The sequence below is a fragment of the Pipistrellus hanaki genome (genome assembly GCF_964339955.1).
Source record: "Pipistrellus hanaki genome assembly, chromosome: 4".
Classification (NCBI taxonomy): domain Eukaryota; kingdom Metazoa; phylum Chordata; class Mammalia; order Chiroptera; family Vespertilionidae; genus Pipistrellus; species Pipistrellus hanaki.
The window spans coordinates 84,397,024-84,422,736 of record NC_140506.1 but is presented as its reverse complement, the minus strand read 5'-3'; the positions used below and the strand labels follow the sequence as shown (position 1 = coordinate 84,422,736).

Sequence of the window (25,713 nt, the reverse complement as noted above, 5' to 3'; positions counted from 1 at the left end):
CAGGTTCCCCAGGCCATCACTGAGTTACTTTATCCTTAACAAAAATGAAATTAAAAAAACTATATTATGTTCACGCCCTAAATCCCTAAGTCGTGTGCAAGCACCTGATCCAATTGGTGGAGTTATTTACTGCAGAGGTTACTGAGACAGTCTCCACTTACAGACACTTTCACATTGGCCATAATTAATCTTCAGTTTGCCATAAAGCTCATGGCAAGTCCAACGAACTCAAAGGAAGCTTCTGATAGTCCCAGTTACGAAAGTATGAGTCATTTTACATTGGACTCTCCATTCCTAAGGATTCTGTGGAATTCATTCCCAGCTTCCTGCAGGGGATTCTCTCTTCACCCTTCATCATTTTTCTCTGGTTACTAAAAAGTGCATGTACATTGGAGAAAAAATAGAAACTACAAAATATAGACATAATACATAGAATTTCTATAGTAAGTGTGTATTGCTATAAGTCACTCGCTGAGCTACATACTTTGTGTCCATTATCTCATTTAAATGGCACAACTGTATGAAGTAGGTACTATCATTATTCTCATATTAAAGATGAAGACGCTGAGGCTCAACGCCATTAAGGAACTGTCCTATGATCACACAGCAGGTACGTGATGGACTCTGAATTTAAACCCAGACACCTTAACTTGAGATCCAACTTATCAGCCATGCGACAATGACACTTTTTAATTAAAAAAAAAATTATGACAGCTGAGTTTACTACCTAAAGACAATCACTGCTCACAAATAGGTATGTTTCTCACCAGCCTTTTTCAGAGCTGGAAGGGGAATTAGAGATAATATCATCTCAAACCCTCATTTCGCTGGCTAATTTCATAGGTGTGTGCCAAAGTCTCCTCTCTAGTGGGAAGACAATTACTAGCCATCTTCGGGGTTAACAGAAATTGGGGGGTTCCATACAAAAGGCCATTTAGCCCTGCTGGTCCCACCATCAGAATGTTGGTGCATCTCACTAAGGAGAGCCTAAGGTTCAGGAAGGTAAAGGGCTTTCTCACAGTCACACTGCCATCTGGAAATGGAATTTAGACCCTCAGGCTCTCGGTCTAAGGTTTTCTGGGATCTTCCGACTCGAGTGGTTGGTTGAGAAGGAGTGAAGGCCTGTGGGCTTAAAAGGACAAAATACTACAGTACATTATTAGTGGCAGCGGGAACTCAGCATCGTGGCCACGTGCACACCATGAATTAGCCACCAACCAAGGAGCAGCCCCTGGGAGGGAAGGAGAAGCCCAGCCATGGCCTCCAGCTATTTTCTTCTCCTATATCAAGGATCTCCAGCCCAGTGCCTTCAGGACCAAGTGCACAGCACAAAGGGTGAAGTGGGCAAGTTGAGGACTGAAGAGTGAAGAGAAAGAACCCTGCTCTGTCTGAGGGGAAGGGATGCCGTTTATCTCCAACCAACTGTTGCCATGGGAAACATGGGCCCAGTCTGAAGAAGCCCTCTGATTTTTTTTTCAAAGAAGCATGAAATTTGGATTTTTTAAAAAAATGTCATGTCTTTAAATGTTGGCAACAAACTTTAAAATGTTGGCAAGCGCCGAAACCAGTTTGGCTCAGTGGATAGAGCATTGGCCTGCAGACTGAGAGGTCCCAGGTTCGATTCCAGTCAAGAGAATGTACATTGATTGCGGGCACATCCCCAGAGGGGGTGTGCAGGAGGCAGCTGATTGATGGCTCTCTCTCGTCGATGTTTCTAGCTCTCTATCCCTCTCCTTTCATCTCTGTAAAAAACAAAATCAATAAAATATATTTTTTTAAAAATAAAATGTTGGCAAGCAATTTAAATTTGAATAAAGAGGAGTCCTGGACAAAGAAAATACACTGTTAATAGCATGACCTCTCAATGACCCCATGGCCTTATCAGAAACCACCAACTCATTAAAAAAAACAAGATTCTATTTGTCTCTTTCCACTCTCTTCTCCACCCATCCTCCTCCTTCTCCCCTCCCCTCCCCCACTCTACAAAGGAGCATTTTCCACCTGAGGCTACCAAAGAGAAGATAAGCACTCCCCCCTTGAAATCCACCAGACCACAGTTACCAAGGATCCCTGAGGTCACCAATGACCCCGGGGGGCACTTGGAAAATTAGTCATGCTTCTGGGGTGATGCCTGTTGCTCCCAAATGAGTTATGTGAGGAGGAGTGGATGACTGCATCTGACATGACTCATCCAGTAGGCTAAATATAGGCCTCCCCACTCCCAGGAACTACCCAATGCCTCCATTGCCTCCGGAGTAGGAGCTAATTCTGGTGTGCATGTCTGCCCTTTCCACGAGCTTTTAGTGCTTAATGGGAAGGCCTATCACACATGTCCGAACTCCAGAGCTGCTGGGTTACAAGGGCACCAACTTCCACCTCCTGCTGATGAGCCCTTACTCAGCAGGGCTAGGCGGCCTTTTGTGTGGAAACACCCCCCCCCCCCCCAATTTCTGTTAACCCTGAAGATGGCTAGTCATTGTCTTCCCGCTAAAGAGAAGAGGAGACTTGGCACACACCTATGAAATTAGTCAGCATTTAGGGAACAAGCACTGCATGGAAAGCCCTGAACCACAGAGTGGTAAGTGGGCCCAGAAACCACAGCAAGCTAGCAATAGAACCAATGGCTTCATTCATTCAATCAACAAGCATATGCCAATTAGCAAATGCAAAGGGCAAGGGCAGCACAAGTTGCCAGAAAGAACGCCCATGTGGACTAGTAAAAGTAGAAAATAAGGAAGAGTAGTTAAAATAATTATGGTATAAACAGAATACTCTGAAATACTATTAAAATCATGTTTGAATCGTCTATTTAATGATAAGGGAAAATTCCAAGAATAAATAATCAAGTTTGAAAAAAATAAAAGCAGGTTGTGAAATAGAACTGAGTCACAATCAGAATGAACACACTCAATAACCTCCCTCTTCTACTCCTAAAACATAAAATTTATGGATATTTTAAAATTTACAAATAGTAGTACTTAGAAACAAGCAAAGGGAATCACAGATCAAAAATAGAAAGGGCTCCCTAAAAATAAATGAACCAAAAGATGGGACTCTACAATTTCAAAGAGAAATCAAAGCCACATGGTCCATGGACGGATGGGTCCAATATGAGCCATGGAAGCAGAAGTCCCAACATCCAGCAGGGGGGAGGGGCACAACCATGCTGCTAGTTATGAATAAGGCTGAAACATCTGCACCGTCCACCATGAGTCACAGCCAAAAAGGATGCTCCTGTCTGTGTCAAGGAGCCAAAACTAAGCCATCCACATGAAACTGGGATCCAAGCTTGAACAGTAGGGTATGTAGCGCAGGAAGACAGCTCTGATCTGAGCTCTTGATATGAACTCTGGTTTAAAAGCACACACCCTTACAGATATAGGGCAGAAGAATACATAAAACTGCATTGAAAATAAGTTACAAACACAAATTAGGGAATATCTGAGGACATCCAATGATTAGACTCGCCCAATAGAAGAATTTATACATAAAGAAATAAAGATGCTAGAGCAATCAGAAAAGGACTTTATGACAAGTATTTTTAAAGTCCTCAAAGAGAGCCGAAACCAGTTTGGCTCAGTGGATAGAGCGTCGGACTGTGGACTGAAAAGTCCCAGGTTCAATTCCGATCAAAGGCATGTACTTGGGTTGTGGGCACATCCCCAGTAGGGGTGTGCAGGAGGTAACTGGTCGATGTTTCTCTCTCATCAATGTTTCTAGTTCTCTATCCCTCTCCCTTCCTCTCTGTAAAAAAATCAATAAAAAATATTTTTTTTAATCCTCAGAGACAGAGGTAGTATCTACATCCACAAGGTAAGAAGAGTTTTTAATAAAGCAAAAAAGGCAGGAAGGCATGAAAAGAAACTAGCTATTTATCTTGAAAATAAAATAAACCATTGTTGAAATGAAAAACTTAGCAAATAGGCAAAACAATAGACCAGACACAAATGAAAAGAGCTGGTTAACCAGAGTGTAGAACTGAAGAAACCTTCCCAAAAATAGCACAGAGAAATAAAGAACTAAGGGACAAAATGTTAATATACATGTAGGATTGATGGAGTAGCTACATATGAAGACAATGGAGATCATGTTGGTGAGGAAACATTCAAGAGATAATGACTGAGATTTTTTTCCAAAATTAAAGAAAAAAATGAATCTTCTGACTAAGAAAGCCCGCAGAGTACTAAGTACAATAAAGGTAACTATATAAACAGTATAATCCTGAATTTATAACTAAATAAACACAGCTTGAAAGAAAATAGACCCAAGTGTCAACAATGGTTACTCCTGATGATAGGATTCTGAGGGAGATTTTTATTTTCTTCTTTAAATTTTAATATAGTTTCTAGGTACTCTGCAAAGAAAAGACATTTGTATAAACTGTCTGTGGAGAAGGAGTATTTGTTATTTCAAATATGCATACACATACTTAAAAAAATATCTAGAACTTGCACTCTAGTGGAGGAGATGAGAAAATAACATCTAAAGCATTAACCCACCTGGATAGATGTAGTTAACATCTAAGCCTTGCCTTTTTCCCTATGCAGTAGTTAGAAATAAGGGGGACAGGGAAGGAAGAGTTAAAGACACTGAACAGAAACATATAGGATTGGTGAATATGCTTGATTTATAGGAGATGCTACTGCAACCACCATGTATTCCACTTGGACAGGACCAAAATAGCCAAACCAATATGTGGTTAGAACTTATCTACATCAATCATTATGCCCACCTCTAACTTAATTATATCTCAAGACCACCCACTGATAGAAGCAGAAATTAACATCTTCTCTGTAAATTCAATTAACACCACAAAAATCTGTCACTTGACACATTTCAATTATTATAAAACTTTCTATTTTTTCCAAGGGCCAAGCAGATGAGGGGAAGGTAAAATGGTAGGGAAAGGCATTCAATGTGACTGATCATCGAAGTAAGTGCCGTTGTTATCCACGGGGGCTCTATCGAAGCGAAAACACAGCTATGTTCTGGGCTTTACCAAGTGAATGTCATCGTAGGTGGAAGCAGAGGGGCCTTGACAGAGGTTCAGACTTTGTGTCCATAAACACCTCTGGCACACCCGACCAAGCAAGGTGGTCTGTGTTCTTCAGAGCCAAACAAACTGCATTTAACATTCAGCATTCAGCTCCAAAAGAAACAGGTGGCAAAGGCACTAGCCAACTGTGCTATTAACTTAACTAATGGAAAGAAGGGCTGTTCATATCTCAGACAATTCTTTTTTTTTTTTTTTAAACACATCTGGGTTTTTCAAAATACCACTCTTTAATCCAACCCTTCTCAGCATCAGAAGCACATTCCATACATGGGGCCCAACATGGACCCCACATTATCCTTACTGACATATTTGATTCCCTGACATCAAGACCAACTCAGAAAGCCCCAGCAATGAGGAAGAGACAATTTCTTTCACCATTTTTGAGTCAATGGAGCTTCTGCTCCTCTCTTCTCCACCCCCTCTTAAATCTCTCTCTAATCTTGATTTCTCTGAAAATGTTCTTTCTCATCTCCCTCTTGCCATTTCCTGATTCCCTTTTCTTCTTTTAATCCTCACTCAAGGATTGGTAGTTGTTATATATATATATATATATATATATATATATATATATATATATATATATATATGGAGAGAGAGAGAGAGAGAGAGAGAGAGAGAGAGAGAGAGAGAGAAAAGAAGAAAAAAAATCGATGGGAGAGAAATATTGATTGGTTGTCTTTGGTAATTGCCTTGACCAGGATCCAACCTGCAACCTAGGTATGTGCCCTGACCAGGAATTGAACCTGCAATCTTTTGGTGTACTGGGTGACTCTCCAACCAAAGGGCATCCCTTTTCTTCTTTACTTTTAAGTGGGGTCACTCTCTTATCCAATCCCTGGAAGAAATTTTCACTCCATAAGAGAGGAGGATGCTGTTGGACTTCTCAAAGCTCCTTCCCTTATACCCTGTTCAAGAGAGGAGCAGCTGCTGGTAGTAAGTCAGAGCCTGCCATTCACAGTGGGAAGGGTCACTGCCTATCAAGGGAGTGCTCAGCTATGAGCCCATTCGCTGTTCCTGCAGCTTTGCCTACAGTCAGATGTATAAGTCAGGAGAGAGCCTGAGCCACACACCTGCCAGCTCCGACATCCCAGCCTAAGTGAGCCTCCAGCCACCTTCGCCAATTCAGCTTTATCAGATTTCTCCACTGATTGTGCTGGGCCCTAGTCAACCCAGAAATTTCACTCCCAATATGGCTATGGTTTTCTGTGTATTACTCCTTTGGTCAAAACTTCAGAAGGGAAGAGGTGTTGGTAGTAACATTTAGATACTAAAATCCCTGCTGGAAACTGCTGTTCCCCTCCTTTTTAATATCTTCATCAGAAGGCTGGTCACTCCTGCTAGTCACTTGATGTGCAAGCTCTGTGGGATCTGATTTGCTGCACATTTCCATGGCTCAGAATTTCCCATAAAATGAAATTCCTTGACCCTCCTGAAGATGGGATGACAAAGTTAAAGAATAGGCTTGACTTTGGTAGAATGTGAGATCATAGCTTGGGACCAACAAACCAGCGATCTAGTTCCATCACCCACTGGGTGGTCTTGGCCAAGTCTTGAACGGCCCTACGCCTCAGTCACTTCATCTGAAAGTTGCAGGGTGTTTTAGACTCTAAGTCCCTTTCCAGTTCTGAAATGGTCCAGACCTTTGTGGCAGGGCACAGCTGTTCCCCTACTTTTTTCACGCCAGAAAAGAACCCCAAAACTGAGAGGTGGCTGGGAAAATGCTCAACCCCACGTAGGAATTTTGCTAGGCTGCAAACCATTTTAAATGAATATTTAATAAGATACCGCATCAGTTATGTACTTGGGCTGAATGTACTGCAGCCCAGGAGACATGAAAGAATTAATACAGTTCCCAAAAGAGCTGGTGGGAATTGCTGAGGCAGAGGCAGAATCTGATTTGATGAATTGGATATAAAAGCGCTTTGAGAGCATCAGAAGGAAAGAAAGCGCTATGACACATCTCTGCTCGCTCCATGAAGATATCTTCTACTTCCTAAGGAACACACTCCAAGAAGGTCTCAGGGCTGGGGACCATGGCACACAAGTACATTTACCATTTCCTCCCCACCTTCCTGACTCCCTTTCCCTTGCTGGACCTTAAGCAGAGGTGTATTCCCACACTCTAATCCTTCCCTTTTTTCTCTCTCCTCTGTTAGCTTCTAACTACTGTCTTCAATCCTTCCACTTCTGCACGATTCTCAAACCAAGCCCTCCTGATATCTCACTCAAATCTCCAAGTCTCTCTTCCCTCTTCTCCCAAACAATGCTCCCATCGGGTCCACAGAAAGACCCTCCCTACTCATCCTAAGCCAAGAAATGTGGACACACCTTTCTTCATTCTGATACTCAGAGACTTCAGTACCAAACCCCATCCTTGGGTGCTAACCCCTGCGTCTGAGGGCCTCCCAGCTCCACCCCAGGAACATGAGGAAAGCATCGGGCCCTCCATGCTCTCGGTCTGCAGTCCGTTCTCCTCTCCACTCACACCCACGCCGCTAGAGGAACACACTGTTGTGGCCATTAGGGCTTCTCAAATTTTCCACCCTTCTTGGGGCTGCGGAAATAAGACGTTTCTCTGTTCTTTTGTGCTTTACTTAAAAACTTTGCATTTTGTTCCACGGCACACCCACGTTGAATCCTTTTTGAAATAGTTTTAGTCACCGCAAGAGGAAAAAAAAAGGGGGGGGGGCATTTTTCCACAAAGCAACCTGGTAAAATTGACATTATAGAAATGTAAGCCATGTTGTTTCAAGTGGCCCCAGGCTTGCATCTGTAAACTGCTTAGAAATCTCCAAGCATTCCACCACCCTATGACACTTCTGTGTTTTCCAAGTTCTTCCCGACACTCCCAAAAGTGCCTCTCTGAGTACCCCACTTTCAGACCCAAGACGAAAAGCATTTCCATTCATTTCTGGGCTGGAGAGGTGGGACCTGGTTCTCACCAGGATCAGTAGCCAGGACCCTCTGTCATAGCAAGAAGATACCAGGGGTTCCCAAAGACCTTGGGTGGCTGTCCTATGACTAGCGCACTCCGTAGTCCTGGCAGACCACTGCTTCTGGCCTTACCTTATCAGCCATGATCATAGATGCGCCCCCGTGGATGCCCAGGATGGGGATGAAGGTCTGTGAGGAGATAAAATCCAGCATCTGGGCCACGGCCTCCTGGTCGGTGTCGTCCCCAAACACCAGGCCGTGGATGCGCGCCCCGGACATGAGGTCGCACACATGTGTGATGAGGCTCTTGGGGTCCGTGCGGTTCATCAGCAGTGCCACCACGTTCACGTCCAGGGGCAGCCCAGTCGCCTGCTCCGGGCCCCACAGGTTCCGCAGTTCACGTTCCGTCATGTCGTGGCTGTGACCCAGCAGCACCGCGATGTTCAGCGCCGGGGTACCCTTCTCCGCCGCCGCACCCTGCGCCGGATGGCGCCAGACCAGAAGTGCCGGTAGCACCAGCAGGGTCCAATACCCCAGTCTGCCCATAGTTGCCACTTAGGGTCCCTGCAAGGTGGAGAGGGAGAGTCAGGGCTGCGGGGGAGCAAGGGTTCCAGAACCCCCCCCCCCTTGCCCGAGCGCAAGTAGAGAGCCCACCGGCAGCGCAAGCTGCCCGAGTCACCTACTCCATTCCTGATCCCCGCCATCCACGTCACTAGACACATTGCCAACTCTATCCAACTCCGATCTGAGCTAATTCTCCAGCCCTACGGGTAAACCCATCTTCTCATCCACCCTCCTTCTCATGCCCCAGGCTCCAGCGTAGTCTCCGTGCCCGACTCTGCCCACATCTCCCACCGAATCCCCCAAGTTAGTTGAGGACCACCACCGCGCTGGAGCGTAGGCGCACAGAGCAAACCTGTCACCCACTCCTCTCCCACGCCGGCTAGAGCGGACCAAGTTAGGGAACCCGCCCCCCTGCTCACAGGGAGCGAACTACAGAGCCGCCAGGCGTGGGAAGGCGGCGCAGAGACGAGGGAACCTGGCTCCCGCGTTCAGGGGAACTGACCCCGCCCCCTGCGAACGCGCGGGACGCAGCGCAGACGGGGCTTCCGGCGGCCCCTGCTGCGACCCCGTTCCTCTCCTGCCCCTCCCCCCCCCCCAAACGCTTGGGACTGAGAACTCTCCCTTATGCGTTCCAGTCTCTGGGGCGCCTGAAGGAACTTGGGCCCGCCCCTCCTCCCGCTGAGGGGCCCTGAAAAAAAGTGACCCCAGGACCCGCCCCCTGCACGCACAGGTTCACACGCGTTCTCTTTCACGCGCGCTGTGTGCAATGCAGAATTCCGGAGAAGAGGTCCTCCGCGGGCCTGTGCGTGGGAGCTGGCAAAAGAAAAACGTGCGTGGGGCTAAAGGTAGGCTCCTGAGAAGCTCTCCGACAGACATAAACTGTGCAGCCCTCCCCCAGGCTTTCCACTGCAGATCCTGTTACCGAGTCTTAGGTGCACGTGGGCAGTGGGGCTCCACTCGCTCACAGGCACGCGCGCGTTTCTGCGCACCACCACGGGCCGCCGTAATGGTGCCAGCAGCCATCCGGAGTCCGTACATGGACTCAGGCGGTGCACACATATGCACCGCGCCAGGTGCACAGGCGCGCGTGCCTGCAAATGCCAGCACAGTCGTGCACGCGTGTACAGGCGCGCGCCCTGGAGCCGGGCACTGCCTGAGCCTGGGGAAGTTGGTGAGAACTCGCACTGACCTCAGAGCTCTGTGGGTGAGCACTGCGGTGCCGCAGCGCCCCCTGGTGCGAGAAAGGAGCTACTGCACCTAGCTACCGATCCTCCCTTGCCCGCTTTCTCTCTCCCTCTCCCTAGACCTTTCTCCCGCTCCCGCTCGGGTCGAGTCTTCCTCCTCCTCCCCATCCCGCCAAGCCCGAGTCTCCCGCTGGGACGTACCTGTAGCCGGAGAAGGTCGAGGATGCAGTGGGGCGCGCTGCGCGCACGAGCATCTCGGCCGCCTCAGCAGCCACCGGGTTTAGCGGGTTTCCGCATGCTGCGGCCCCCGCGCGCTCCCCTGGCTGTCCCGCGCTGTCCGCATCGCCCCCACGGGGGGCGGCTATCCCAGCCGGAGGCTCTGCAGCAGGGCTCTAGGAAGGCGGGGAAGAGACGGGTCAGCCCACGGGTCAGGAGAGCGGGACGGGGATGGGGGTGTCGGGCTGCAGTCTGCAATGCTCACAGCCCCTATGTGCACCCAGGGGGCTCGCCAGGAGAGGGGGAACTGAACCTTCGTGACCAAGACGCCCCCAGATCGAATCCTCATACCCTGTGGCCCATATGGAGAGCTCCTCTCCAGAGCGCACAGGAGCCCCAATTTATCCACCCACGAGAAGCTAACTGGGCACCTCCGCCCTCACCCCCTACCACCTCTCCAGCGCCGGCTGCTGGGAGTTGTGCGGCCAGGAGCTGCTGAAGAGGGGGAGGGGAAGGAAAGGGGGTATGGCTGAGTTTGCGTTGAGCCGGCAGGAGGAGAGGGGGAGGGAAAAGGACTCCGGCTCCCTCGGTCCCGGATCCCCGAGGGAGGTGCGATCATTCCCATACAACGACTCTCTTGCGGTCCTGACGCCCACCTCTATCTATCCAGGCCATCCACCGACCTCTTCCTAAGGGGACCTCGCGTCCCGCGCCAGCACTCACCGCAGCCTCTCTCCACATAGTTCTCAGCAGTGGCCGCTCCTGATCATCTCCAGGGCTGATGGCTGCAGCCGCGACTCTCAGTGCTCACCCGGCCCCATGCTCGGGCTCAGCCTTGGGCGCCTCCCACGGAGAGCTGGAGCTCGGCTTCCAGCCCCGCTCCCGACAGCAGCTTCCCAGTCCTCTGAGCGCGCCCGGGAGACCTCCTCGCAGCCCAGGCTCCGGGCTGGTGCGTGCGAGGACGAGTGTGTGTGAGAGTGAGTGTGGGAGCGCGCGCGCGCCTGTAGCCGGGGATCCCCGCGGTCCGCGGCCGAAAGAGATGCGGGAGGAGGTGGGGGGGGGGGGGCAGCTCCCACCGGTCCCTTCGTTGCGGGGCCAGCTCCGCGCCAGGCGTTCAGCTCCCCACTTCGCGGCGGGAGTCCCGAGAGCACCTGATCACCCCGGTTCACAGCACTGGGGAAACCGAGCTCCCAGGGCGTGCTTCTGCTGCGGTCGCCTCGGAAAAAGAGGAGGAGGACGACAGGGGCGCCTCCACGCCAACTTGGAGACTTGTTCCCAGTGGGTGAGACGCAGCAGCCCCCGCGAAAGCCGGAGAGGCTTGGAGCTTCGTCGGGCGAAGGCGTCTCCCGCCCGCAGCGGCTCTCCCAGGAGGCGGGCCGAGACAGACCCCGCAGTCCCTTGGCGGCGGCGCGGAGCGCTGCCACCCGCTCCCGGAGCGCACGCTGGCGACAAGGCCAGGATAGGTGGCTGGCTGGCAGCGGGGGCGCCTGCGGTGGCGCGCGCCGCTATCCGTGGTGCTGAAACCACGCTCTACGCCCGCTCCTGGGCGTCTGGTGCAGCTGAAGAATCAATTATTCAGAGCTCCTCTGGTGCAGCTTCTTCCTCCCCCGTGCCTTGCGCTGAGTACAGCAATCCCCCCTCCACGCACAGACACTCTCTCTCTCTCTCTCTCTCTCTCTCTCTCTCTCTCTCTCTCTCTCTCTCTCTCTCTCTCTCTCTCTTCTCTCTCTCTCCCTCTCTCTCCTCTCCTTCCAATGCTTCTCCTTGCCACCCACGCCAGTGCGGAAACCCACTCCTCTGATCTCAGGGAGCCAGAATCTGAAAAGTACAGACATCTTGACATTCCCCACTTGCTTTCTTCTTGTTTTCTAAGTTATACCAAATGAAAATCGCCCCGAGGCCGCTACTTCTAAGCTCCCAGCAGAGGTGAGCCAGAGAGCATGGGACTGCCTGGATGTGTGGGGCCTGGTTAACTTGAATTCTGGCCCCTGGGAAGGAAAAGCATTGTCAACGGAGGATCATTGCCTCTTTTAACGCTCTACTATTTCTCTCCTTCCAGTTCTCATCTTTGCTTTTCTCCTCTCATGCCCTGAAAGAAGAGGCCTTAAGTCGTAAGAGATTGTGCAGTCACTGTTCCAACCCTGCATCCTCCACTTATCAGCCAGATATCACTTTTGAGCTAGTGATTTATCTTCCTTTTTTGATTGCTAATCTGGAAAATGGGACAGGCAGTAAAAATATCCACTTCTCATGGTTTTTTTTTTTTTTATTAAATGTATTGGGGTGACTCTGGTCCACATCTCAGTGTTGTTTTAAAAAGAAAGTGACATAACCTTGGTGCAAGCCAAGAAGGTTTAGCACATAGTAGGTGCTCAATAAATACGAGGTCTCTTCAAGGTGGCCTAGCAAGGAAGGGACTTCTTCCAAGAATGCAGATGTGGCTACTGAAATGGAGACAGGAAGGAGGCACAGTTCCTGGACACCAATAGGTTTATTATGAAGCTGGTTGTTGTATGTTGAATTCTCTAGAGTTTGTTATCCAAAAGGCAGATAAAGGGTGGAGAATTATGGAAGATGAGTGAAAATGAAGGGTTTTGTGACATGTGGCATAAAATAGGGACATGGTCTCTTTTTTGAGGCTGTCAGTGGGCTGAGCGGGATTAGGCCCTTCCCTTGTGTGGAGATGATCATTTCTTGGACTTTGGCACAGGACCCTAATTTGGGGACTCAAAGGGCAGATAGGCTTTCTTTTTTTAATGAAGTATAAATTATATACAATAAAATGCACTTCTCTTAAGGATTCAGTTCAAGTTTTAAAATTGTTTGCCTCTGTGTGGACCATCACTCACAACAATGTACAGAATATTTTCATCACCCCCAGAAAGTACACTTGTACCTCTTCATGATTAATCTCACTCCCCTCCAATAGAAACTACAACCTTTATTTCTTTTTTAAATTTTTTTCTTTATTGATTAAGTTATTACATATGTGTTCTTATCTCCACATTGTCTCCCCCCGCCCCCTCCACCTTCACTCATGCCCTCACCTCCTTGGTGTCTGTATCCATTGGTTATGCTTATATGCATGCATATAAGTCCTTTGATTGATCTCTTGCCCTTACTCCCACCCTCCCCTACCTTCCCTCTGAGGTTTGATGGTCTGATCGATGCTTCTCTGTCTCTGGATCTGTTTTTGTTCATCACTTTATGTTGTTCATTATATTCCATAAATGAGTGAGATCATGTTATATTTATCTTTCTCTGACTGGCTTATTTCACTTAGCATAATGCTGTTCAGTTCCATTCATGCTGTTGCAAATGGTATGAATTCCTTCCTTTTTACCATAGCATAGTATTCCATTATCTAAATGTACCACAGTTTTCTAATCCACTCATCTGCTGATGGGCACTTAGGCTGTTTCCAAATCTTAGCTATGGTAAATTGTGCTGCTATGGACATAGGGGTGCATGTATCCTTTCTGATTGGTATTTCTCCTTTCTGTCTAATTGCTATGGCTAGCACTTCTAGAACTATGTCAAACAGGAGTGGTAGAGGTGGCATCCTGTCTCATTCCTGTTCTTAGATGAAGTGGTTTTTGGTTTTTGCCCATTTAGTATGATGTTGGCTGTAGGTTTGTCATATAAGGCTTTTATTATTTTGAGGTATGATCCCTCTGTTCCCATTTGTGGAGAGTTTTTATCAAGAAAGGGTGTTGGATTTTGTCAAACGCTTTTTCTGCATTAATTGATATGACTGTGATATTTATCTCTCAATTTGTTTATGTGATGTATCACGTTTGTTGATTTGCAGATATTGCACCATCCTGTATCCATTGAGTTGTCTTTTTCTGGTTTTGGTATTGGGGTGATGCTGGCTTCATAGAATGAGCTTGGAAGTATTCCTTCCCCTTGAATTTTTTGGAATAGTTTGAGGAGGTTTTAGTTCTTCCTTAAATGTTTGGTAAAACTCCCCCATGAAGCTGTCTGGCCCCGGGCTTTTGTTTGCTGGAAGCTTTTTGATGACTGTTTCAATTTCTTCCCAAGTCACTGGTCTGTTGAGATTTTTAGATTCTTCCTGTTTGAGTTTTGGAAGGTTGTATTTTTCTAGGAATATGTCCATTTCCTCCAGGTTGTCTAGTTTGTTGGAATAGAGTTAACAATCCTTTGTATTTCTGTGGAGTCTGTTGTTATTTTGCCTCTTTCATTTCTGATTTTATTTATGTGGGTCCTCTCTCTTTGCTTCTTGGTGAGCCTGGCTAGAGGTTTATCAATCTTGTTTATCCTTTCAAAGAACCAGCTCTTGGTTTCATTGATCTTTTGGGGTTGTTTGTTTCTTTGTTTGTTTTTTGGTCATTTATTTCTGCTCTAATCTTTATTATCTTCTTTCCTTCTGCTCACTCTTGGCTTTTCTTGTTGCTTTCTTTCTAATTCTTTTAAGTTGTAGAGTTAGATGATTTACTACCTGTTTTGTTTTGTTTTGTTTTGTTTTTTGAAGTAGTAGGCCTGTAGAGCTATAAACTTCCCTCTCAGGACTGCTTTCATTGTGTCCCATAGATTTTGGATTGTTGTGTTTTCATTGTAATTCATTTCCAGGATGTTTTTAGTGTCTTCTTTGATCTCTTTGGTAACCCAATCATTGTTTAATAGCTATTCAGCCTCCAAGTTTTTGAATTGTTTTATTGTTTTCATTGTAGTTTATTTCTAATATTATGCCATTGTGATCTCAGAAGATGCTTGATATAATTTCAGTATTCTTGAATTTGGAGAGACTTTATTTGTGACTCAATATGTGGTCTATCTTTGAAAATGTCCCATGTGCACTTGAGAAGAACATATATTCCGTGGCTTTGGGTGAAATGTTCTGAAGATGTCAATTAAGTCCACCTGATCTAGTGAGTCATTTAGAATTGCTGTTTCTTTGCTGATTTTTTTTTGTCTAGAGGATTTATCCAGTGATGTCAGTGGGGTATTAAAGTCCCTACTATAATTGTATTGTTATCACTCGCTCCCTTGATATCTTCCAGGAGGTTGTTTTTTGTTTGTTTGTTTGTTTTGTGTGTGGGGTTTTTGTTTTTTTTTTTGTATTTGGGTGCTCCTGCATTGGGTGCATATATGTTTATCAGGGTTATATCCTCTTGTTGTATCAATCCCTTTAGTATTATGAAGTGGCCTTCCTTATCTTTTGTTATGGCCTTCACTTTGAGGTCTGTTTTGTCAAATATAAGTATTGCTACTCCAGCTTTTTTTTTCATTTCCATTTGCCTAAAAGATATTTTTCCATCCCTTAACTTTCAGTCTGTGTGAGTCCCTTGTCCTGAGGTGGGTCTCTTGTAGACAGCATATGTATGGGTCATGTTTTTTTATCCACTCAGCCACTCAATGTCTTTTGATTGGAGCAGTTAGTCCATTTACGTTTAAAATTATTATTGATAGGTACTTTTTTGTGTAGCCATTTTTGGGTTTTTGTGCCTGTGTTCCTTCTTCCCTTTTTGTATCTTCTTTTTACACCAGTCCCTTTAACATTTCTTGCATTGCTTACAATTTTGATTTCTGATACCCTATACTAGCTTTGCTCATTTTTAAACTTCATGTAAATAGAATTCTACATTGTATATTTTTTGGTAACTAGCCTTTCTCACTTAACTTAATGTCTGAAGGATTTTCACATGTTGCTACAAATAACAACAGCTTTTTCTTTTTTATTGGAGTGGCTTTTCATTGTATGAGTAAACCACACTTTGCATTTCCAGTCTCCTATTGATGGACATGTGGGTTGGATCTATAAAGCTTAAAAAAAAATACAGATGCTACACCCACTTCAGATCTCTTCCATCAAAATCTCCAGTGGGATCAAGTGTGATTATGTGTTTTAATTTTATAGATGATCCTGATGATGCCCTGGTTAATAATCGCTGCACATTCATTCTTGTATATCAAAGCTGACCCTGAAATAATTTTTAATGAAAACTATTGATATGAAGAGTTTACATTTATTTGTGACCAGACTGGTAATAGGGTAGATCAAACAGGTATGGCTTCTTTTGAGTAGAGAAAGAAGGAACAGTCTGTCTCTAAAGACAGAAATAGGCAGCTGGAGTTGCTCTAGACTGGACATCTCCCCAGTATGGAGAACCGTTTGGGTTGGGCACCTGGAACTCCACCACACATGGGAAGCCTCGAATAGTGTGTATGTTATCATAATAGTTTTAACCCCCACTGTGCTGCAAAACTAAGCCCGCCACACAGTTTGAGCAGGATTTTGCTACTCAAGACTCTCAGATAGAAAACCTTCATAGCAGTTATGCTGACAAATACTATTTAAAACAAAACAAAACAGCAGCATCACAAAAACAAAACCCTTAATCAACATTGTGCTGCAATTTTGCCAATCATATCATTAAAGTCATTGACATAACCTAGTCTGCTAGGAACAAATTGCTTCAATTGTTTTCAAACCAATTGATTCATCATTCAGTGGTAGAGCATCAGTCTGCGGACTGAAAGGTTCCGGGTTCGATTCCGGTCAAGGGCATGTACATTGGTTGCGGGCACATCCCCGGCAGGGGGTGTGCAAGAGGCAGCTGGTCGATGTTTCTCTCTCATTGACGTTTCTAGCTCTCTATCTCTCTCCCTTCCTCCTCTCTGTAAAATATCAATAAAATATATATTTTTTTAAAAGGACGCCAATGGTTGCCACTTACTTTGAACCACTTAAACACTGTGGTTAAAAACCAACCACCATATCATGTACACAAGAGAGAAGTAAATGAGCCAATCATTGATTATGCTTCTCTTTATATATCTATTCTCAAAAGAATTATAACATTTTGAAGGTGAAAGGTCTTTAGAGACTACCCTGTATAGTGTATTTTCTGTTATCAAGTAAGTTTAGGGAACTCTGCCTATTCAAATCACTTTAAGGCGAGTTTTTATTTTACTAGTAAAAGATCTGAGAAGTCCTGTAGTTTAAAAAAAAATGTTGTTTTATTAATCCAGCAATATTCCAAAAGAAAGTCATCATGGAGACCTATTTTATTCCACATAATAGCTGCTACCATCCTAAGGAGCTATTGTTTCTTTTCATGCTTTTTGAGAATTTCTGACCTGGCCCTTTATTTTGCAAATGGGAGACAGAAGACTCAAGTGGGACTAGCCAACTTCAGTACTTTGAAATAAGAGGCTAAAGGCAAAATTTGAAACAGGATTTGATCCACAATTTTTGCTTTAACTGTCTGCTGTATAAAATAAAGTGTATGTTTGCATTCTATAATGTTATTGAGATTCCAAAGCAGTATGATAGAATCTTGAGAGAAGGGTAAAGCAAGAAAGCAATTGAGGATGGCTGAGTAACCTGAATGCCAGGCTAGCATTGTTTTTTAGGCATTGTTTTTTAGTGGTGATCTACCTTCCCCATCCTTCCAAATTCCAGCCTGTAGGTTCCCACAGTCCCAGCTTTCTCGACCTTGTCTTTTATGTAGTGGCAGATAAATAGGATTCACCTGTCCTGTGCCAAGGCAGACATCACTAACCAATTCTTGAATTATTTCTCTTAAAATTTAGATAGAACTTCACAAGCTTGCTCACTCATGGGTATTCTGGGTAGCCCCATCTCTTAATTAGAGTTGGCTCTAATTTGCCCTGCCTGATTTAATAAGTTCTCATAGATTCCTGATTTTAGCAAAACCTGACTCTGATTGCCTATATTTCCTGTGTTTTCTCTCAGATCCTAATTTTCTTGTTACCTGATGACCTTGAGGGCATTTTCCTCCTGGCACCTCAGATATCCCACTTGTAAAAGAAAGGTTAGACTAGCCAAGATGGCCTCAAAGCTGCCCTCCACGTTTGACGCTCTATGATTCTGTGACTTTTTTAAAGGTCTCAACCTTCAGATCAACGAAGACAGTAGTTAATCCTTCCATAACAACGTACCTCAAAGACTACAATCCCTTCCTGCCCCCATGACCCATTCAGGTATCGATAGTTCTAATCAGCCCTGGCCACATAGCTCAGTTGTTTAGAGCATCACCTGATACGCCAAGGTTGGGTGTTTGATCCCTGGTCAGGGCACATACAAGAATCAACCAATGGATGCATAAATAAGTAGAACAATAAATGGATGTCTCCCCCACCACACACACTTCCTCTCTCTAAAAATAAATAAAAATAAATAAGTAATTCAAATCAAAGAGCAAGTGTTTTGTTTTGTTTTCTAAACAAATCCACTGCTAATCTTGAAAACTAAAATAAGGGTAGTAAAAAGAGATTTTGTTCCTTATTGGTCTTTGCCTAATGCAGCCCAGTTACCTCCCTCATACTAGACAGGAACCTAGGAGGTATCAAGGCATACCACTGAGAAAAGAATCGTGATTTGGGAGTCAGGAATCTACATTCTGCCACTTCATTAGTAAAATGGGAATAAAATCGCCCTGCCTCCCCCAGCACTGTAGTGAATGTTGTAAAAAATAAAATAAAATAAGTCTTAGAGTGGATCCCTCCAAGAATAGTAAGAGTCTGCACCCAAATCCAGTATGATGGTTCAACAGGGGTGTGGGAGGGAAGGTCCCACACCAACAAGCAATTCTTGGACGCCAGCTGGGTGTCCTAAAATTCAACTGAATTTTCACACTATCTACTTGAGACAGCATCAGCCTTCGCAGGTTAAGGCTCAATCCCACAGGACTGCCCTCAGCTTCAGATGCCAATTGAAAGTCCAGGTTGTTACCTGTGCTTTTGATTGGCTGGCTGTAAATCAGAGATTCCCACACCCCCTTCCTTGGGTTTGATTAATTTGCTAGAGCAGTTCGCAGAACTCAGAAAAACCGTTTACTCACTAGATTTCTGATTTATTACAATGGATTTAAAGAATACAAATCAACAATCAGATGCAGAGATGTGCAGGACAACGTAAGGGGAAAGAGCATGGAGTTTTCATGCCTCCTCCAGGCATGCCACTCTCCACTTTCCTCAAATCTCATGTTCACTGATCTGCCGACTCTCGGAACCTCTGAACATGGTGTTTTTGTTTGTTTGTTTGTTTGTTTGTTTTTGTTTTGTTTTTATGAAGGTGTTATTACGTAGCTGTGATTGATGAAATCCTTGGCCATTGCTGATTGAACTCAATCTCCAGCTCCTCTCCCCTCCCTGTAAGTCCAGCACAGTGACTGAAAGTTCATCCTTCTAATCACCACCTCCTCATTCTTCATTGATTAGGGTCACTCTTGGTGCATTAACTCCTCACCCTTCCAGCCCACCCTGTGCACAGAGAAATGCAGGAAGCCAGCGGGTGCCCATGGATATTCTATTAGCGATGCTGTAGACAGGGTGAGCAAGGAGATGTGAGTGGGGCCCCGACCACACTGCCTAACGAACCAGAAAGACCTGGGTCAAGTGAAGGCACCCAAGTGTATGGACTGAGGAGAAGCGATAGAGGGAGAGAGGTGACCTCCGTTGGGAAATCGGCTTGAACCTTTTGTGGCTTGAACTTCTGAGAGAAGGAAGCCAAACATGTATGTCACCTTTGAACAGTCATGTGCTCTGGACTCTAATCACCAAATCAGCATCTCCCTCTCTAAGAGGAAGAGCTGGGAGGAGCTCCTGCGGTACCCACAGGTCACATTGCTATACCCCAAGGGAGCCCGTGGGTGCTCCTTGTCACACTCACCAATGTAGGGCAGCTTCCATGCCCAGAGGAGGGCAGGCCTCTCCAGGAAATCTCTCCCCTTCCAGGCTCAGACTTAACTGTGAAGATTCATGGACCTGACTAAAGCTCTCTCACCATCTGTGGCAGGGTCAGAGCAGCATCTCAGGACAGCGCTTTGAAAGTCCCACAGCTGGACCATGTAAGGTCAATTTCCTGAGGCCAGGAGTACTCAAAAATCTCATCATTCATCCTGCAGATAAGGGGGAAACTTAGTCAATAGCGACCCTGATTCCTAGGTCTGCGCTTAGAAAGAGAACTTTTCTCAGGGAACCGTATGGATGCCCAGGAAAACGGTCATATTTCCTGGTGCCTGGAGCCACTGAAGCATGCCATCGCGAAGCTGCGGAACCCATGGGCATCATCAAACCTCCAAGGCTGTTCTTTAAAGATGAGGACCCTGAAGCCTGAAGGAAGGTGCTGAAGGTCAGTCACACAGCTGCTGAAGGTCAGACACTCCCCTATTCATGTCTTCTGGTCACCACACAGCCCTTTCCCTCTCTGTGAACACAGACTCAGCTGGGCGTGGAACGCAGGACAGGTTGCCAGATGGAAAGCCACTATTTCATATTATACTTTGAGGTGGGACAGTCCTGGGGTACCCTTGGTTTCTGCATCATAACTGGGCATGTCCAAAGGCGTTTGGGTATCCAGTGCCCTTTGGGTTGGGAGTTGTAGTTGAGGGTAAAGAGGGAAAGTAGGACCCAGCCACTGAGTTCTTCCCTCTGAGAAATAACTCAGGGCATCAACTATCCCACATGGAGCACTCGGTGGCAGCAAAACAGGGTGGTCTAGCAGTGGAGAGCTGACCCAGCTCGAGGACACCACCAGTAATAGGCAGGCTAAGACTGGAACTCATTTGTATCTGGCTCCAGAACCTGCACTTGGAACTACCATGTAATCTGCATAAGTCACCTATTAACTGGGCCTCTTTACCTGGGTCCCCTTACCCTCTCTGAGGCCCACCTTCTCCTCCTCTTATGGTACAAGAATGTCAGATCAGCAATTGCTAGGGTTCAGACTTATTATAAGTGGCAGAACCCCTCTATAAGCCAAATCTCACACATAGTTTGAACATGGGAAGCAGCAAAAAGTGGCACTTTCATATCATGTTAAAAAGGGGTAAGAGGGCCCTGGCCGGTTTGGCTCAGTGGATAGGCCTGCAGACTGAAGGGTTCCAGGTTTGATTCCGGTCAAAGGCATGTACCTTGGTTCCGGGCACATCCCCAGTGGGGAGTGTGCAGGAGGCAACTGATCGATGTTTCTCTCTCGTCGATGTTTCTAACTCTCTATCCCTCTCCCTTCCTCTCTGTAAAAAATCATTTTTTTTTTTTTAAGGGGGGCAAAAGGTTGGAGGTCTGACAGTCATCCTCGGCTTCTACCTCCCCCTCCCCCAACTCCACCCCCACCTCCACTTTAGCTCCAGATGGAACGCTGGGACTATGACAAACACATTGAAAATATGGTCCACCCCTGCATTTGTACAGAAGAAGAAACTGAAGACCTGCAAAGAGCAGGGGGCTGGAAAGAATTCCCCGGCAGGAAGAGACTGAGCGAAGATTAGAACCCAGGGCTCGTGAGCCAGCCAAGCTTTAAAATGTAGAACCTGAACCCTGGCTCTGAAACTTCCCAGCTGCATGACCCTGACCCTGGGTAGGTCGCTTAGCCTCTCTGTGTCTGTTTCCTCACCTGTAAAATGGGAATAACAGTACTTAAATATGGTGAGTAAATTAAGTGAGATAACATACATAAAGCACTGAGCCCAGAGCCCAGCCATAGGAAGATTTAACAAATGTCAGATGTTAGCATCCTTATTCCTGCCGGATAGGGCCCCTGGGAGCTTAAGCAGTTCCCCTGGGATGTTCTGTTCCCCCACTCCCTGACACCTTCCCTGGGCTGAGGGCTCCTGGTGTGTGCTCAGGGTGCCAGGCCCACGGGGCGGGCGGAGGAGGCAGCCATTGCCTGGCCCTGGCTTTCCAGCTCAGTGCATCCCAGATGGTGCCCAGAGGGGAGCTGGCAGGTGACACATTGGCATAGCCTCCCTTCCCTTGCACAGTTCACCGAGCCACGCAGGGCCCAGGAGCCTCAGGCTGTAGCACTCTGCCAAGGAGGCAGGCTGCCTAGCCCAAACCGATGGAGGCAGGCATGGCCAGCCCAGGGAGCGGAGTGTGTGTGCCAACCTCCAGAGCAGGGACAGGTGGGGCACTTGGCCAGCTACCTCCCCCCGGCTCCTCCCTCTCCCCTCCCCACCCCAGCTTCCCTCTGAGAGCGAGAGGGAGAGGCTTAGTCAGAATCCAGCCCCACCCCACATGGCCCGAGTTTATATGCTTTTTCTGAAAGTAATAGCTCTTAGAAAAAGAACCATCTAGTGAAGGGAGATAACGCCTCACTAAACACAGGCGAAGTCAATTTCTTCATCTGAAAGAATGGCGATAATATTATCGATTTCAGAGTCATTGTGGAGCTTAAATGATATTGCATACAGTGATTGGACTAGCATCTTCTATGTGGAAAACATTCAATAAATGTTAGCCTGTGTCAGCATCTATAATACATTCATATTTGTATCCACATTCCGGCACAATGCTAAAAGCACAGACTCTGGAACCCCTCTGCCCAGACCCAAATCTTGGCTGTTACTCTTCCCATTTGTGTGGTCTTGGGCATGCTGCTTAATGCTAAAGCCTCAGTGTCCTCATCTACAAAATGGGGATGCTATCTGTACCTCCTTTGCTCACAGGGTTGCTGAGAAGATTGAATGGGTGATACACATGAGTCCCTTAGCATGGCACCTGGTACAGAGTAGAAGATCAGTAAGCAGAGGTTATTCTTAGGATGAGCATTGGCATCATTGCCCAAGGTCACAGCCAGTAAGCATCGGAATGGGTGCTTGCTGACAACCCACTTGGTGCTCTTTCCACCACTCGCTGCTGCCTCCCACCCAATTAAAATTCCTGGCTCTGCCCTCCCAGAGTCACTGTTCTTAAAAAAGAATTCTTTTTTTTTTTTTTTTTTTTTTTTTTTTTACTGGGAAGTCACAAAATAAATTGTTGCCAAGTCCAGCGGTCAGATCCAAATTGGATAAAGAACATTTCTCTTTGTTAGGCAAAGCTATCCAAGGATCTGGGCTTCAGGGAGAGGAGGGAAGAGGGAAGTTCAACAAGCAGACCCGGGACTGGGCCCACACTTGTGCACCTTCCCTCTAGCTGTGCATGCATGGGCAAGTCATTCTTCCTGCCTGGGCCCGGGTTTCCTCCTTTGCACCATCAGGGCTGGGTGAGAATTCAATTAGGTAAAGCATCTGATATTTACTTTAATAAATGGCAGATATTATTATGCATCACAGCTTTCTTTGTTGAGTGAGGTACCGTATGTGTGGGGTTTCATTGCTTTGTTGTTGTGGGTTTTTTGTTTTGTTTTGTTTGTCTGTTTGGAGTTTTGTTCGTTTTGCTCGTAGTGAAAGGATGAAGGGTTTTTTTGATTTCCACCTACGGGTGTGTTTCTGCTTTCACCAGGGGGTCCTCAGCCCCTGGCAGTCAGTGGCTCTCTTTCCATTTGAAGAGATGGACCAGGTCTGAGAAGCTCAAGGTCATGGACATGTTGGAGCCCAAGGCCCTGTCTTGGCCATGGAGGCACCCTCTCCTTTGCTTCCCATTGGAGCTGCTGCTTTAGCTGTGTCACCCATGCCTGCCAGAGACTGTAAGTACACAGACACACACATGCTCACACATGAACACACCCGCCCCTGCCCCCTGTCATCTCAGCCTTTTATTTATTTTTTAAACAAAAGGTAATATATGTGCATGTCAAAAGCAGATCAAGCTCTACTGTGAGATGTAATCCTCCTTCTCTCACCTGTCTCTCTCTACTGTCCCTCTCCCTCCCTCTCCCGCCCTCTCTTTCCTGCCACCAGCCACCTCCTAAAGCCACCACTCCTGCCACTACCCCATCAAGAGATTCAGGTTATGAACCCTTGAGAGTAGATGGGCCTTTTGTACTTCTTTGACCAATATGGTATAGCAGAGGTGTTGCTAAGTGACGTCTGAAGCTAGATCATAAAAATGCAGTGCAATCCACCATGTTCCATTGAGACGTTCCCTCCTGGATCCTAGCCACCATGCTGTGAGAAAGCCGGGTCATTCCAGGGCGAGCCTTCCATGAAAGGAACCAAGGCCCATGGCCCACAGCCCTGGAAGGATTGCCTATTCACAAGCACACCCACCTGCCAGTCGCAGGAGTGAGTTCTCAAAAGTGGATCCTCCTGTATGAAACCCTTCTGCACTGTTGATGGAAATGCAAATTGGTGCAGCCTTTATGGAAAACAGTATAGAGGTTCCTCAAAAAATTAAGAATAGAATTACTTTAAGATCCAGCAATCCCATCTTTATTCAAAGACATCCAAAACACTAATTATCAAAGACATATGCTTTCCTATACTTAATGCAACATTACTTACAATAGCTGAGATACTGAAGCAACCTAATTGGCCACTGACAGGTGAACAAATGGATAAAGATGTTATATATATATATATATATATATATATATATATATATATATATATGAGAGAGAGAAAGAGAGAGAGAGATATATGCCAGATTATTATGATCTCTGAACACATAATAATCTGGCCACTCAGTGTATATCCTATATAATAAAAGGCTAATATGCAAATTGTCCCCTCTACCAAGAGTTTGACCAGCAGGCAGGCCTGCCAACTGCCCATGTTCCCTCCCCCTGGCTAGGCTGGCCGGACCCCACCATGCCTGAATTCATGCACTGGGACTCATACACACACACACACATACTGATTGGCCAGATTATTATGTGTTCAGAAATCATAATAATCTGGCCACTATATATATATATATATATATATATATATATATATATTACTCAGCCCTAAAAAGAAGGAAGTCTTGCCATTTTTGACAACATGATGTACCTAGAAAAGTAGTATGCTAAGTGAAATAAGTCAGACAGAGAAAGACAAATACCATAAAGTTTCATGTATATGTGGAATCTAAAAAATAAAGTAAACAAATAAACAAAACAGAAACAAACTCATAGATGCAGAGAACATTTTGATGGCTGCCAAATGGAAGGGATTTGGGAGGGTGGATGAAAAAGGGGCAGGGATTAAGATGTACAAATTGCCAATTATTTAGAAAGTCACAGGGATGTAAAGTACAGCATAGGGAATATAGTCAGTAATATTGCAATAACTATTTATAGTGTCAGATGGCTACCAGGGGTTGATCACTTCAGAAGTCATATAAATGTGTAATCACTATGTTGTACACCTGAAACAACATAATATTATATGTCAAATGTAATTTTAAATATTTTAAAGCATTAAAAAATAAAGAAAGAAAAAAAAAGCTCCTGTACCAGCTGAGCTGCCCCAACAAAGTCAAGCCATTACCGCTGAACTCTGCCCTACTTACAGATTCATCAACAAATCAATTGCTGTCGTTTTAAGCTGCTAAGATTGGGGACAGTGTGTTACACAGCAATAGATAACTTATACACTGTACTAAAGGCCCAGTGCACAAAATTCATGCACGTGCGGAAGGGTGGGCGGGGGGGGGGGGGGGGGGGGTGGATAGTTCCCCTTCAGTCTGGTGCTCTCACAGTCCAGGAGCCCTTGGGGAATGTCCAACTGACTGCTTAGGCCCACTCATGGGGAGCAGGCCTAAGCCATCAGTTGGACATCCTTAGTGCTGCTGTGGAGGCAGGAGAGGCTTCCACCACCGCCACTGCATTCACCAGCCATGAGCCCGGCTTCTGGTTGAGAGGTGCTACCCCTGTGGGAGCACACTGACCACCAGGGGGAAGTTCCTGCATCGAACATTTGCCCCCTGATGGTCAGTGCATGTCATAGCGACCAGTTGTTCTGCCATGTGGCCTATTTGCATATTAGCATTTCATTTTATAGATTTTTAACAAGCCTCTCAGATGGTTCTGTCGGATCAGAAGTTGGCACTTTATTGGAATAGGTTGCCCTTTGCCATTTCTGTGGCCTTGAAAGGCTCCTTTGTGAACCATCCCTGTCCATCCCA

At 46.1% G+C, this 25,713-nt stretch overlaps 1 protein-coding gene across 1 annotated transcript in view; it reads right to left on the bottom strand.

The window, feature by feature from the left end:
* Positions 1 to 10,924, bottom strand: part of GRIN2A (glutamate ionotropic receptor NMDA type subunit 2A) — a 361,366-nt gene extending 350,442 nt beyond the window's left edge. The window contains exons 1-3 of the mRNA XM_084881099.1: positions 10,678 to 10,924; positions 9,940 to 10,130; positions 8,123 to 8,554 (exon numbers count right to left, since the gene is read on the bottom strand). Coding sequence (XP_084737225.1) covers positions 8,123 to 8,536 — 414 coding nt within the window. The 5' untranslated portion in view covers positions 8,537 to 8,554; positions 9,940 to 10,130; positions 10,678 to 10,924. The remainder of the gene's footprint in view (positions 1 to 8,122; positions 8,555 to 9,939; positions 10,131 to 10,677) is intronic.
* Between the last annotated feature and the right edge of the window lie 14,789 nt (positions 10,925 to 25,713).